The following is a 17,500-nucleotide window of genomic DNA, read 5'->3' as shown; positions in this document are numbered from 1 at the left end:
TTTAACGAGGGAGGATAGGATTCGAAATGAGTATATAAGAGGATCAAGAAAGGTAGTTGAAGTATCAGAGAACATACAGGAGGGAAGGCTTAGATGGTATGGACACCTGTTAGGAAGAGATGCACATCATGTTGGAAGACATACAATGGAGATGGAAGTTCGGGTTAGGGAAAACAAAGACCAAGAAAGAGATGGTGTGATTGTGTAGGGGGAAGATTTGCTAAAGAAAGGTATCGACGAAAACGAAGCATAGAACAGAAATCGATGGAGACGACTCATTCATAAGGGGGACCTCTTATAGAAGTGGGTTAAAGCTGAGAAAAAGAATGTCCATAAGAAAAGTTCACAACAGTACTTAGAATTTTTCATGGTCAATGGATCCTTTTTAAACTTCCTTAAATGATGAAAACTTTATTTGTAAGAGCTTGAAAAAATTATTTTGTTTATAGAATTAAAGGCCGCTCATGAATGGCAGAGGTAAGGGACAGTGACATTGCCCTATCAAGCAGGACATTGCCCTAGAAACTGACCATATATACATATGATTAGTGCCCAAGCCCCATCTCCACCCAAGCTAGGACCAAGGAGGACCAGGCAATGGCTGCTGATGACTCAGCAGATAGACCTCTAGGCTCCCCCAAACCTCCATCCTTAGCTCACAAGGATGGTGAGGTCGCTGCTACCAAAGGCACTAACGAGTTTGAGCGGGACTCGAACCCCAGTTTGGCTTTCATCAGTCAGGGAAAAGAAAACATATATATACAATATATTCTTTTTGGCTGGATCTCCGGTTATGTTTTTGAAAACTAAGAATAAATTACGGTTCATTTGACCTTTTATTATACAATAGATCTATATCACAGCTAATCAAGTGGCAAAACTTATAGAATCAACCAGAAATAACCTGATGTATTGTAAATCCAAAACAAGCAGATTTTTATTCAAGTAATCAATGGTGTTATCCGTTCGATCCAGCCTATTTTATGAAGAGGTATCCATTCATTATTAAAATTCAATGAACACTTGAACTAAATTACCCTATGAATTGTTGGCTATTTTTCTCTCGTCAATAAAGGTTGGGGTGGCCGATTTGATAGCGTCACTGACTAGTGATCGCCAGACTGGGGTTCGAGTCCTGCTCATACTTTTTAGTTCCTTTGATCGCTGCCACCTCACTATCCTTGTAAGCTAAGGATGTTTGGGGGAGCCTGTAGGGGTATCTGCTGAGTCATTAGCAGGCATTGCCTGGCCCTCCTTGGTCCTAGATTGTGTGGAGAGGGGGCCTTGGGTGCTGATCATATGTATATATATATGTTCAGTCTCTAGGGCATTGTCCTTCTTGATAGGGCAATGTCACTGTCCCTTGCCTCTGCCATTCATGAGCGGCCATTAAACCTTTAAACCTCTAATCAATGCAAGTCGTAACCTTTCAGTTATTCTTTGAAGCGTTAACGGAATTGATTATGGAAAGCTAAGAGCTGGGAAAGGTTGATTAAAATTAGCATGCTTTTCCATTGATCTGTTAAAAGAGTTAGAATGAGTTATCGAAACGTATCCGCCGTAAACGATATGTTAGGATCTGAAGAGGGTTATTGGGATCTAGTTGATTTCCATTATAGAGAAACTGGTCGAAAATAAGTTTGGTTTTCCCAAAATCTATTAAGATCTAGAAAGAACTATGCAAAACGAAAAAAAGCTCTTCCATGATTTAAGATCTGTAACAACAAAAAATGCTGAAGTTTCTGGTCCACTGCTGGACAAAGGTCTCAGACATGTCTTGGTCATGTCTGGGGTTTTGGCCATTTTTATCACCACGCTGTCCACTTCGGATTGGTAACGGTGGGATAATTTAGTCTGATCGCTCACAGCAGCCACCCTAGCATGGATGGCCCGGACTAGTACAGGTTTGCTGATCATGTCGATACACAAACCCTTTCACCACCTTAAGGTATCCTCACTCAGACAGGGAAGATCTGTAAACGGTTATTTAAATCTAGCTTCTTTTCATTACCAGTTTAGAGCTTGAAAGTTTACTTAAAAATCATCATCATCATCATCTCCTCCGACGGCTATTGACGCAAAGGGCCTCGGTTATATTTCGCCAGTCGTCTCTATCTTGAGCTTTTAAATCAATTTAAATCAATACTCCTCCTTTTATCATCTCCCACTTAACGCTTCATAGTCCTCAGCCATGTAGGCCTGGGTCTTCCAACTCTTCTTGTGTATTGTGGAGCCCATTTGAAAGTTTGGTGAACCAATCTCTTTTGGGGAGTACGAAGAGCATGCGCCAAAACCATCTCCATCTACCCCTCACCATTATCTTATCTACTTATGGGACTCGAATAATCTCTCTTATAGTTTCATTTAACTGGACCCTCTTAATGAGAGAATGCCTTGATGAAGTCATTAAGCTTCAGCACGGCATTTAATTCCCGTGCTGAAACTTGGTGACGGGCAAGAGGGCTCTCGAACTTGGGGAAATTGCTCCCCCAGTTCGAATCTAAATTTCTCTCTTTTACCTTTTTCTTTTTCTCAATACTACTTCAACCTTATCCTAATTTCACAAACTTTCTTTAGTCTTGCTTTCCAAACTCTATGAGAAAAATTTCCCTCATTATATGTGTGTATATATTATGTACATATATATTTATTTATTTTTTTTTTCTTTTCTCCTATGGCTTGGATGTTTTCACATCCATTGTAGCCCCGGCGGGGATGTTCATACATCCTTTATTGCTGCCTGCTTTGATGAGTGGGAGGAGGTATCGCGGTTGGGAGGTGTTTGCATTCAAAGCTATATATGAGAGTATTGGATGATTTCAGCCATCCCGAAGATGGTTTGGACCTTTTTGGCGGAACTATTCTCAAGTGTTGGGTCTTCGGAATCCAGGGGGATCCAATGCTTGGGGTAGGACTCTCGGTTTTTGGCCGGAAGCCCGTCATTATAGATATGGGGAGGATGATTCCATAATTTCTTGGTCTCAGTCCTAACAGGCGGGTTCAGCTTACACCTGTGCCTCTATATCTGTTTTGATGCTATCCTTCGGGTAGGGTATGGAGTGGACCATCTGGGAAGTATACTCTCATTGTGCCGATAGTAGAGAGTGCAAATTTCCTTTCCGACGCGTGATGGCCTAACATTCTCGAGCAGGTACATCAAACTAACTCTTTTCCCTCTCTTTACTATTATGGATTCTTTAAGGAACGAACCCCCATCCCCTGGATACGCTGACTCTCCCCCGGCACTGTTGACGACCTCTGCTAATGTGATAAGGGATAGCTCTGTTGATGACCTCGGAACGGGAAAGGACCATTCTACTGATATTTCTAAATCGAGTAATTTGGGTAACACGAGGAAACTTCGAATCCTCCATGTTACACAAATTTCAATAGAAACAAATTATGATGATCTATGTAAAGCATTTGAATGCTATGGATGCATAAAAGAAATAAGGATGAAACTTGAAGCTGAAACTTGGGATTCATGGATATCTTATAGTAGTTATGACGAAGCATTTAGTGCAATAAGTAATTTGAATAATATTAAAATTAATAACTTGAATGTCGCGGCTGCTCTCTGCGATAAGGTACCAAAAGATTTAGATGTGTACAGGCCTGCCGATTGGTTGGAAAAAGGCACAGATTTAGTCATGCCCTCCCAGAGAAATCCAAAACCACCGATGTGGCTTATAGCTGAATCAAAGGGGGTTACAGGGAATTATTTTAAAATATGCAAATTGATTCAGAAAAAAGTAGGAACTATTGCACCAGGCGATATATCTCGTTTCGGAAAAAATAGTTTCCTTATCCATGCCAAATCCAGTACACAGTCGGTAATATTGTCCAATATGAAAATAAATAATGATGACATTAAGTTAGATGTCAAACCCCACCTAAATTTTAGCTACGGAAGGGGCGTAGTTTTTAACAGAGACCTATATGATTTTACAGAGGAGGAGATACTGGCCATGTGTCCATTAAATGTTTGGAAAGTTCATAAAGTCCCAGGTACATCAATGATAATCCTTACGTTCCAGGATGCTGATGTACCTTTTCATATTATTATCGAGAACGAAAGGATTAAAGTAAGACCCTTCAAGCAGAAGCCATTGCAATGCTTTAATTGTTTTAAATTTGGGCACCCGTCCAAAGTTTGCAAAAATGAGAAGATGTGTGGTATTTGCTCCAAATCTTACCATGGAGAGTGTGCACTTGGAGCCAGGTGTTTAAATTGCAGCTCGAATCACAAATCCACAGACAAGATTTGCGAGCTATATAAGTTGGAGGAAGCTGCCCTCAACAAATCAAACTTAGAACACATAAGTGTGACCCATGCCAAAAGATTATTAAATAAATCAAATACATATGCTAAGGCATTAAAATCAAACCAACCTAGCACTGCCAATAGCTCCAAAAAAAGTATACTATCTGACAAAATGTCAAATAACGAGGTAACCTTATCACCTCCTGAGGCTTTACCACGGTGTATTAACACTAGGTCATTGCCCATTGCTGTACAGCCTTCAGCCGCCATTACAAAAAGTAATACAAACCTCTCTCAGGCCATGTCCTTGCCTGATCTGATGGAGGTTCCACTTAAGACTAACTTACCTGATGCACCTGTTGTGGGAAAGGTGCAAAAACCTCGAATCCCACCATCTATTAATCGCAAAAGAGAGAGACCTCCATCTCTCTCTCCACCCTCCATTAGAAACGTTAAGGTTATGACATCAAATAAATTTGATGTTTTGTCTGTTGATGTTTCTAATGAACCAGAAGATGGACTGAATAAATCAGAAATTCAAGTTGAGGTCCACCATCCACCTCAACAAATAGATAAAAAGAATACAAAGAAAATCACCAACGTTAAACACAACATAACAAGACCACCTCTGAAGAAACCTACTGGTAATAATGTTACATTAAAAACTGCTAATGGGAAGACCTCATCCAAGATGTCTTCCAGAAATAATCCATAGTTTTCTCCTCCATTTTGCAATGGAACTGTCAGGGTTTGAGGGCGAAATATGAAGAACTTAAGCTCCTAATTCATGAGCATTCCCCCATAATTGTATGTCTACAGGAAAGTATGCTTGATTCTAACACTCCTAGTCCTCGAGAGTATGTTAGCTATAGAACACCATATAATCAACAAGCAGGGAGCCATGGCGGAAGTCTCATGTACATTCGTCGAGATGTTCCCCAAATACCCATGTCTATACGTACAACCCTGCAGGCAGTTGTTGTACAAATTGATATAGGGAGAAAATATACAATATGCTCTCTGTACTTACCTCCAAATGATAATATTTTATATGATGATTTAGCAGAGGTCATTCAACAACTCCCTCAACCTTTTCTCTTACTGGGAGATATGAATGGTAGACATCCTTTATGGGGTGATGTTTTGGCCAACACAAGGGGCAATATTATCTCATCAATTGTGGAGAATGAGGATGTGGGACTCCTTAATACAGGAGAGCCCACACACTTCCATGTTCAGACAGGTACTTTGTCATGCATTGACCTTTCAATTGCAAGCTCTAACTGCCTTCTTGATTTTGATTGGAGGACATTAGATGATTGGCATACTAGTGATCATGCACCAATCATTATAAACACCAACAAGGGTCCGCCTTTGCAAAGATCGCCACGTTGGAATCTAGACAAGGCAGACTGGGTTAAATTTTGTGAGCTAAGTGAAATCGAAGGGAGAGCAGAACAGTTTGAAAGTGTTGATGATGCCATAGACCTACTGAATGGAACTCTTCATACAGCAGGAGTCAATTCAATTCCCAAAACAACAGGGTTATTCAAACGACGACCAGTCCCGTGGTGGTCTTCAGAACTAACTGCACTCCACAGAGCCACAAGAAGATCTCTAACACGATTGCGTAGACGCAGAACTGATGAGAATTTAATAATGTACAAGAAATGTAGAGCACAGTTCCGTCGTGCCATGAAAGAAGCAAGGCGCCAGTCATGGATGTCTTTTGTTTCCTCTATTAACAGTAGAACACCACCATCTTCTGTGTGGAGGAAAGTAAAAAAGATAGCTGGCAAATTCACCCCCAACCCACCACCAGTGTTGAAGGTGAATGGCCAGTATGTAACTGAAGCAAATGAAGTTAGCAATGCCCTGGCTAATCATTTTTCAAATGTATCCAGCAAGTGTGAAGGAGCCCCTGGTCACCAGTATAGGAGCACTGAAGAAAAGAAAATTTTAAATTTTGCAACAAGAAGGGAAGAGTCGTATAATTCTCCTTTCACTGAAAGAGAATTTGATTCCGCACTTGCTCATTGCAACGATACAGCCCCTAGACCCGATGGAATTCCATATGCAATGATTAAACATGTACATTTTAATACAAAGCTATTTATTTTAAGCATTATTAATAGAATATGGCATGATCATAGCTACCCAAGTGTTTGGGAACTAGCCATTATTTTAGCCTTTTTAAAACCCGGTAAAGACAAGTTTTTAGCAGCAAACTATCGTCCTATTGCATTGACATCTTGTTTATGTAAAATCATGGAGAAGATGGTCAATGCAAGGCTGATATGGTACCTTGAAAAGAAAGGTATTTTATCACCGATTCAATGTGGATTCCGAAAAATGCACTCAACGACTGATGTGTTGATACGACTTGAGTCATCTATTTGTGAAGCCTTTGCTTCCAAACAGCACCATGTTACAGTATTTTTTGACCTTGAAAAGGCATATGATACCACATGGAGATATGGTATTCTTAAAACCATTCATGAATTGGGATTGAGAGGAGAGCTGCCACTATTTATTCAGGCATTTCTTTCACGTAGAGTTTTTCAAGTGAGAGTGGGGGAAACTCTATCAGAGAGTAAGTGCCAGGAAGAAGGAGTTCCTCAGGGTAGTGTGCTGAGTGTAACCCTTTTTGCACTAGCAATTAATGGGATATCCTCAGCCATTCCCCAGGATGTTCTCTCAACATTATTTGTGGATGATCTCTCAATATCATTTGCTGGCACTAGAATGGCAATGGTTGAGAGAAAAATCCAACTCTCTATTGATAAAATTATCCAGTGGGCTGACATGAATGGATTTAAGTTCTCGACAAGTAAAACTACCATTGTCCATTTTTGTCGTATCCGGGGAGTACATCCAGACCCGGATATATACATTAAAGGTCAACGGATACCATGTGTATCGGAAACCAAATTTTTAGGTTTGATATTTGACTGTAGACTTACATGGGTTTCTCACCTAAAAGCGCTAAAAGCTAAATGTGTTGAAGCTCTGAATATCTTAAAAGTATTGTCCCATACATCATGGGGGGCAGACCGCAATACTATTTTAAAATTATACAAGGCCTTGATTTTTTCCAAAATTAGTTATGGTTGTGAGGTATATTCTTCAGCCACCCCAAGCCGGTTAAAAATATTAGACTCGATACATCATGCAGGTATTAGATTATCTACTGGAGCTTTTAAAACCTCGCCTATCCCAAGTCTCCTTGTTGATGCTGGAGAGTTACCTCTAGACCTTTACCGAATGTCTTCCATTCTTCGGTATTGGTTTAGATTGCAAAGACTCCCTAGCTCTCTAGCCTTTCAGACTGCAAGCCTTGTAAGACACGCATCATACTTTGAGTTGCACCCAAAATCTCCTCAACCTTATGGCTTTCGGGTGAAACGATTTTTAAGTAGTCTGGATATAATTAGAAATAAGGTACTTCCATTCAAGGTATCATCAACACCTCCATGGAAATTACCTGACATATCATTTTGTAAATACTTTATTGGAGTTAAGAAGAATATGACTGACTTAGAATCCAGGTCTCTTTTTATGGAACATGTCGAAGAACATAGGGGATCGACTTTTATATATACTGATGGCTCCAAATCTGATGCTGGCGTTGGATTTGGAGTACATAGTAATGATTTTAATTGTAGAGGTGCACTTCCTCTAACAGCTTCCATATTTACTGCCGAACTGTATGGCATATTAACCGCTATTGAGAAAATAGCTTTGGAAAAGGAGGGTAATTTTACAGTTTTTAGTGATGCAAGGAGTGTTCTTCAAGCTTTAGAAGTTTTTAATTCTAGTAACCCTCTAGTTTTAAAGATTTTAGAATGGCTTTTTATTATTGGACGGAAAGGTATAACTGTTCGATTTTGTTGGGTTCCAGCACATGTAGGTGTGTCTGGGAATGAGAAGGCAGATTTACTGGCGAAGAATGCGGCATCCGAGTTGTTACCAAGGAGGTATCCCATTCCATGTAACGATCTCCTACCTTACATCAAGAAATTGGTTTGTGATAAATGGCAACAGCACTGGGACAGTCAAGACGGCAATAAAATGAGGGAAGTAACAAATATCATATCACCTTGGAGGTATAACATGATTCCCCGAAAATGGGAGACGACTCTTTGTCGTCTCCGTATTGGTCACACACGGTTGACACACGAGTTTCTGCTGAAGGGCCAACACCAACCGTATTGCGAGGACTGCTTAGTACCTTTAACAGTGAGGCATTTGTTGACCGAATGCCCTAATTTTACTAACTTAAGAAATAGATATCTGTTTGAGGCTCAAGGTGAGGATGGCAGGTTTATCCTTGCCAAGATTCTTGGACATGATGTGTCTTACTATGCGAGCGGAATTTTTAGGTTTATTTCAGAAGCAGGTCTTCTGAAAACTATTTAACTATTTTAATGACTTCTTAATTTTTATGGTTTTAATCGAATTCTCTTTTAATTTTCATATACAGTAAATGGTATCGGCGTCAATGACCTTAGATGTCAGGATGCCAGAAAACTTTCAATCAATCAATCATTTAACTGGAACTGTTGCGAGATGGAAATTGTAGGTAAATGAAAAATCTTTTTTTTCCTGCTCCATTAAGAGTTTGAAAGGGTTGCATGAAATCAACTTGCTTTTAACCCCTCTTGTTGAAAGCTGTGTATGGGTAGTTTTAAACTACCTTGGTTATCCCTGACGTGTTGAGAGAGGGAGAGTGTTATTTAAAACTATTGGGTCTTGCTCGATTCAATAAAAGCTAAAAATGGCATCCTTTATCTGTTAACAGCAGTTGAGGTTAGATAGAGCTATTTGGCTTTTACCAGTTGTGGTCTAGTGATGGTTTTATTGCTGTGTGGTTGTTTAAATTTTATGAAAGTTAATTTAGAGATGATTCATCACAATGGGATTGTTTAAATTTTATAAAAGTCAACTAAAGATGATTCATCGCAATGGGGTTGGTCAAATTTTATAAAAGTCAATTTAGAGATGATTAATCACAATGGGGTTGTTTAAATTTTATAAAAGTCAACTTAGAGATGATTCATCACAATGGGGTTGTTTAAATTTTATAAATAAAAGTCCATATAGAGATGATTCATCACAATGGGGTTGTTTGAATGTTAAGGAAGTCAATTTAGAGATGATTCATCACAATGGGGTTGTTTAAATTTTATAAATAAAAGTCCATTTAGAGATGATTCATCACAATGGGGTTATTTAAATTTCATAAAAGTCAATTTAGAGATGATTCATCACAATGGGGTTATTTAAATTTCATAAAAGTCAATTTAGAGATGATTCATCACAATGGGGTTGTTTAAATTTTATAAATAAAAGTCCATTTAGAGATGATTCATCACAATGGGGTTATTTAAATTTCATAAAAGTCAATTTAGAGATGATTCATCACAATGGGGTTGTTTAAATTTTATTAAAGTAAATTCAGAAATAATTCATCACAATGGGGTTGTGTAAATTTTATAAAAATGATATTTTTTAAAGAAACTTTATTTAAATGGATAATTATACAGTTAAGAACATCTGTTAACCAGATGACAAAATATAAAATGGAAATTTAAGACTTTCTTAATTAAATCGAAATTTAAGACTTTCTTAATTAAATGGAAATTTAAACCTTTTTTTGATAAAATACAATTGCTGTTCTCAATAACAGACCACTTTTGACCCTCTCTGGCAGGCCTTCGACGAGCTTTATAATCTTTTATTTTCCGACCAGGTAATAAAATGTTGTTATTAATTACAATCAGCTCTATAGAAAACATTGAAAAAAAATCACTTTTTATAACCGTGAGTGATTTTGAATCTTCAATTAATAATCTAGCATTTTGTATTTGTCGCAGAATGAAGTTGACTAAAAATAGCTAAAGCAGCTGTTATATGACCAATTCTAGATAATTACTCTTGTTTACTGTTGGGATGATCTAAAATTGAATGTGAATCACGTATTCCTGTAATGAGAACTTGAATCTTTGATATGCAAAAAAAAAAAAAAAAAAAAAAAAAAATCATGCAACTCCAAATCAACACAATTTCGCAACTTTCAATAAAGAGCTTCGTTAGGACGAACAAACTTTTCATGCAATAGCTTTTTAATTCTCTTTCATACTTAAATGTATCACTTTTACAATGTAAAATAATTAATTCATCTTAGGCAACTTGTACATTAGCCTTTAAGATAGACTAAAACACAATTACTCTTTTCTAAATCAATGCTACATAACATTCTATATAGAATAGCTTAGTATCTGATAAATCATTAAATAAAGACATATAGCAGTACTGTTCTTAAAGGTTCTTATTTTAAATGTTCATTATTTCTCTTGTAACCTATTCATGTCCTTATTCCCTTTTCCCACTGGGCTATTTTTCCTTGTTGGAGTCCTTGGGCTTATAGCATCCTGCTTTTCCAACTATGGTTGTAGCTTAGCTAGTAATAATGATGACTAGAAAAGCACGGAAGCTTAATTCTGGAGACCAGCTTGTCTTTCCCTTGGTCAATTTAGATCTTAGGCGTATTTGAAGACTGTGATAACCATGTGCAGTCCACCTTTTCCTCGATCTGGACCTTGACCGTTGACCTAGGACTTTCAAAATTGAATCACTTCTACGTTAACTTAATAATTAATCCCTGAAAATTTCACCAATCTATGAGTAAAATTGTGGCCAGGAAGTTGTTCATAAACAAACAGACATACAGGGGCGAAAACATAATCTTTTCCCATCTTCGTTGGCGGATGTAATAATGATAACTAGAGGGGGCACTCAGTAGAGCGCAGATTTCCACCGCGACAGCTTATTTCTCGACCTTTTGCTCGACCTTGACCTTTGACCTTGACCTTCCAAAACTTACTAATTTCCAGCTTTTTCCATAACAGTTAATCCCTGCAAGTTTCATTACTCTACGATTGAAATTTTGGCCAGGAAGGAGTTCACAAACAAACACACAAATATAGCCTCCTACCAACTTCATTGGCGGAGGTAATAATAATAATAATAATAATAATAATAATAATAATAATAATAATAATAATAACAACGCAAAATAAACCTCCCATCTCTGTCGGCGTGTTACCCTCACCTCTCTCGCCAGAGGCCGGGAACACCACACCCAAATGGAACTCAACCTCTCCTGTCCGCCCGGGCTTCATTCCGCTGGACGTCAGCGTGTGGTGCTTGGGGGATCGATTTGCTTGAGTAACCCGACTGGTGGTGCACACCAGCTGTGTCTTTCCTGGTGTGGTGGCCAGAACTTGGTGGTTTTTTCTGACACTTTCTAACGCTTCTCCTTTGTACCTCTGCCCCCTTCAGGTCTTGCGCGTTTTAAGATTCTACACGTGGGTGTCTTCTTGTGTTGTTTAATTTCTTTTTTTCTATACCACGATTAAAAGAGATTTTAGATAGCAAAGCGATGGAGAAATGTTGATATTTATTAGTATTATTATTATTACTATCCAAGCTACAACCCTAGTTGGAAAAGCAAGATGCTATAAGCCCAGGGGCTCCAACAGGGAAAAATAGCCCAGTGAGGAAAGGAAATAAGGAAATAAATAAATGAAGAGAACAAATTAACAATAAATCATTCTAAAAGAAGTAACAACGTCAAAACAGACATGTCATATATAAACTATTAACAAAGTCAAAAACAAATATGTCATAAATAAACTATAAAAGACTCATGTCCGCCTGGTCAACAAAAAAGCATTTGCTCCAACTTTGAACTTTTGAAGTTCTACCGATTCAACTACCCGATTAGGAAGATCATTCCACATGTTAGTCTGCTTTATAGACTTCAAGGTGGTTTTTTATGGTTATATTATATATGATTTATGACATTTACCTGCTTGCATTTACTATAGTCAATTTTTTTTAGCAAGGCAGATTTGCAACGACTCGCAGCGGTGCCCTTTTAGCTCGGAAAAGTTTCCTGATCGCTGATTGGTTGGACAAGATAATTCTAACCAATCAGCGATCAGGAAACTTTTCCGAGCTAAAAGGGCCCCGCTGCGTTTCGGTGCAAATCTGCCTTGCTAAAAAAAATTGACTATAGTACATATGGCATACGATTGTAAGGAATGTTTGTAGAGTAGTATTTTCTGAGAGTCTTTTTAGTAGTTTTTATTGAAGAGTTTTTTTTTTTTTTTTTTTAGGAATCCTTTTAGTATTTATCGAAGAGTCTTCTTTCAGTATTATTTATTGAGTAGTCTTTTTCCAGGTCTTCTTTGAGGAGAGCTGAAGACGCAAAGAGTTCTTCTTCTTCTTCTTCTTCTTCTTCTTCTTCTTATTATTATTATTATTATTACTAGCCAAGCTAAAAGCCTAGTTGGAAAATCAAGATGCTATATGCCCAGGGGCCCAAAAATGGAAAAATAGCCCTGTGAGGAAAGGAAATAAGGAAATAAATAAACGATAAAAGAAGTAATGGAAAATTAAAATAAAATATTTTGAAAAACATCAACAACATTAAGACAGGCAATTCATATATAGACTATAAAAAAGACTTATGTCAGCCTGTTCAACATAAAAAAATTTTCTGCAAGTTTGAACTTTTAAAGTCCTACTGATTTAAGTACTCGATTAGGAAGATCATTCCACAACTTGGTCACAGCTGGAATAAAACCTCTAGAGTACTAGAGCCTCATGTTGGAGAAGGCATGACTATTAAAATTAATTGCATACCTATAGTCCATTTCTTTTATCGAGGCAGATTTGCACCGACTCGCAGCGGTGCCCTTTTAGCTAGGAAAAGTTTCCTGATCGCTGATCGGTTAGAATTATCTCGTCCAACCAATCAGCGATCAGGAAACATTTCCGAGCTAAAAGGGCACCGCTGCGAGTCGGTGCAAATCTGCATCGCTAAAAGAAATTGACTGTAGTGTTACGAACAGGATGAAACTGTCCAGGAAGATCTGAATGTAAAGGATGGTCTTTGATATATTTCTCCTTATTTCTTTATTTTTCTCCCTTTTTAATCGACCGTTCATTTTATACTGCATTCACGACTCTCTCATAAAACGAAAGATTGTTGGTGATTGCTACAAAATTCAATAAATGAATTATGAGTGCTATACTTATGACGTCAATTTAATGGCTAATAATATATGTGGGCGGATGAATCTGAAATTAAGTTTTCTTATAATAAAGATTTAATCAGAATATAAATTATGCCTAAGTGATTTTAATTATTTTTTATCATTATTGCATTCTCATTACCATTTTTTTATCGATGCTTCGTCATTATTATTGTAATTCCACTCATTATTCCTCCTGTTATTCTTTGGAATTTAACCTTGAAATAACTTGGACATTTTTGATAAAAAAAAAAAAAAAAAAAAAAAAAACGACTGAATGCATATTTAAAATACTAATATAATTTTTGGGGACATCGTAACGAAATTAGACAAAATAAACGATTAAGACGATTAAATTTTAAAGCGATACCGATATTACTTAAAAGTAAACCAGAGGACTGAAGAAAAAAAAAATAAAAAAGGTTTGATTTCCTGTACAGTGTTAAATATTGAATGGCTTTTTATAAAGCTTTTTTTCCCATTTATTTACATTATGTTTACTCCAAGATTTTACTCTCTCTTGTATTCATGATATTTCTCTCTTTATTTTCCCTTTTTCCCATGGTATCTTCATTATTTTTCTCCACGTTTTACTCACTTGGGTTCATAAATTTCATCTGGTTTTCCTTTTGTCTTTTTCCCAAGGTACCTACATTATTTTTCTCTACGATTTTACGTTTTCTTGGGTTCATGATTTTCCTCTGCCTCCTCTTTTGTTTTATTTTCGAATTTTTTTACATTATTTTTCTTCACGATTTTACTCTTCCTTTGGTTCATGAATTTCATCTGCTTCTTCTTTTCAATCCTGTATAATTACATGACCAAAAGGGCATAGAAAATTGCATCGATTCTCTTGACCAATTGACGAAAAGAAATAGCACATATTGATAAATGATTAATCTTTTATAACTTCAATCTGAAAATGAGGGTTAGGCACCTTCCATTGTACATTACTTCACTGGATTACTATTACCCCCACAGCTTATAACCTCGACTTTAACACGAGAAACAGCACTAAGAATATTACCCCCACAGCATATCATCTGGACTTTATCACGAGAAACAACACTAAGAATATTACCCCCAAAGCACATTAGCACCAGAAACAACACTAAGAATATTACCCCCACAGCATACCACCTCGACTTTAACACGAGAAACAATACTAAGAATATTAACCCCACAGCAAATCAGCTCGACTTGAACACAAAAAAATCACTAAGAATATTACTCCCACAGCACATCATCTCGACTTTAACACGAGAAACAACACTTAAGAATATTACCCCCACAGCACATCATCTCGACTTTAACACGAGAAACAACACCAAGAATATTACCCCCACAGCATATCACCTCGACTTTAACACGAGAAACAACATTTAAGAATATTACCCTCACAGCACATCATCTCGTCTTCAGCACGAGAAACAACACTTAAGAATATTACCCCCACAGCATATCATCTTGACTTTAGCACGAGAAACAACACCAAGAATATTACCCCCACAGCATATCACCTCGACTTTAACACGAGAAACAATACTAAGAATATTAACCCCACAGCAAATCAGCTCGACTTGAACACAAAAAAATCACTAAGAATATTACTCCCACAGCACATCATCTCGACTTTAACACGAGAAACAACACTTAAGAATATTACCCCCACAGCACATCATCTCGACTTTAACACGAGAAACAACACCAAGAATATTACCCCCACAGCATATCACCTCGACTTTAACACGAGAAACAACATTTAAGAATATTACCCTCACAGCACATCATCTCGTCTTCAGCACGAGAAACAACACTTAAGAATATTACCCCCACAGCATATCATCTTGACTTTAGCACGAGAAACAACACCAAGAATATTACCCCCACAGCATATCACCTCGACTTTAACACGAGAAACAACACTAAGAATATTACTCCCACAGCATATCATCTGGACTTTAACACGAGAAACAGCACTGAGAATATTATCCCCAAAGCACATTAGCACTAGAAACAACACTAAGAATATTACCCCCCACAGCATATCACCTCGACTTTTACACGAGAAACAATACTAAGAATATTAACCCCACAGCATATCATCTGGACTTTAGCACGAGAAACAACACTTAAGAATATTACCCCCATAGCATATCATCTCGACTTTAACACGAGAAACAACACTAAGAATATTACCCCACACAGCATATCAGCTCAACTTTAACACAAAAAATTACTAAGAATATTACCCCTACAGCACATCACCTCGACTTTAGCATGAGAAACAATACTAATAAAATCCTTTTATTACAGAACCGTCATGAACGCTCCATTGGAGACACTCAGAAATGACTCGTTCACCAGATACCGGTCAACGCTTCGGGATATGTGAGTAGTCTATCGTGTAGTTTTGTCTATCGTGTATTTTTGTGTATCGTTTAGTTTTGTCTGTCGTGTATTTTTTGTGTATTTTCGTAGAATTCAACATTGATGACTGCGTAGTGTAGTGTTGATTGATTTTAATTATACAACTTGTTCTGATTTTGTTAGAGCGTATCACTGACCGATTTAAATTACATGTTTTGATTGAACCCATTTTTAGTATTAATGAAGTTCTTTTGATATATGTATATACTGTATACATATATATATATATATATATATATATATATATATATATATATATATATATATATATATATATATATATATATTTACAGAATATGTGTGTTATATATACACATACACACATATATATTATATATATATATATGTATAAATATACATATATATATATATATATATATATATATATATATATATATATATATATATATATAAATATATATAGCTTATGTATATGTGTATATACAGTATGTAAACGCATACATGTATATGTACACAAACATGAACTTAGTTTTATATATATATATATATATATATATATATATATATATATATATATATATATATATATATATATATATATCCAGATTTTTATATATACATAAATTACAGCATGTATGTATATATATACATATATAATTTATATATATATATATATATATATATATATATATATATATATATAAATATATATATATATACACATACACGAAAACGCACACACATTTAAATGTACATATGTGTTATGGTCTAAATTCTATTAAAACAACATAGACAACACAACCATATTTGCCAAACATATTTAAAGAAAAACTCAGGATTACACCAAAATCAAAATTTCAATTTCAATCCGGAGTTCGCCTCGCTTTTTCTCAAAGTATATAGCGAAGCTATTCCATTGCCACTCAGCTTAGAATATACGACGATATCTGATTCGAATGTCAATCAAACGCTCAGCTCAGCCTTCAGGCACAGAGACTGGCATACTTTCGCTAAACCAGTGTACGCGACCCGTCAGAAATGATGGTTGAATATTTAGATTGATAATAAACACAGATTCAACCCTTCTTACTCCCTTCCCCTTTTTCTAAACTACAATCAGTTGGTTCGGCAATTTGTTGGGTAATGTGGTTTCCTAGTTTACCCCACGGGGTACCCTCTCTCACCAGGGTATGACTACTTCATCTCTCCTTTCTGCTCAGCGTGACAGGAAAGAAATATATATATATATGTACAGTATATGTGTATATATATATATATATATATATATATATATATATATATATGTACAGTATATGTGTATATATATATATATATATATATAAATATATATATATACATATGTGTATATATATATACATATATATATATACATATTTTTGTGTGTATATATATATACATACATATATACATACATATATATATATATATATATATATATATATATATATATATATATATATATGGCCATACACTTGCTCTTTTTTTATATATGGGAGGGCATTTGTTTGAAAGCATCGGTGCTCTTAGGCTGAAGTTGTAAGTAGATATTTTCGTAAACGCATTTTTTACTGTGAAGAGAAAAATTGAGTGGCTGGAAAAAGTTATTGTTAATTCAATTAAAATATTAACTTTTGATAAAAACTGAATCAACATTGACGTTTGAAGATGGATGTTCAAAGTTTCGAATGGATATTAAACGCCATAGATGGATTGATATGAG

At 36.2% G+C, this 17,500-nt stretch overlaps 1 protein-coding gene across 1 annotated transcript in view; it reads left to right on the top strand.

The window, feature by feature from the left end:
- LOC137632432 (uncharacterized) overlaps positions 1 to 17,500 on the top strand; it is a 510,169-nt gene that overhangs the window by 326,901 nt on the left and 165,768 nt on the right. The window contains exon 5 of the mRNA XM_068364363.1: positions 15,685 to 15,759. Within this exon, the coding sequence (XP_068220464.1) occupies positions 15,685 to 15,759 (75 nt within the window). The remainder of the gene's footprint in view (positions 1 to 15,684; positions 15,760 to 17,500) is intronic.

The sequence above is a fragment of the Palaemon carinicauda genome, chromosome 41 (assembly GCF_036898095.1).
Source record: "Palaemon carinicauda isolate YSFRI2023 chromosome 41, ASM3689809v2, whole genome shotgun sequence".
Lineage (NCBI taxonomy): Eukaryota > Metazoa > Arthropoda > Malacostraca > Decapoda > Palaemonidae > Palaemon > Palaemon carinicauda.
Note: the sequence above shows the minus strand (reverse complement) of the source record. Positions and strands in the feature narration are given on the sequence as shown.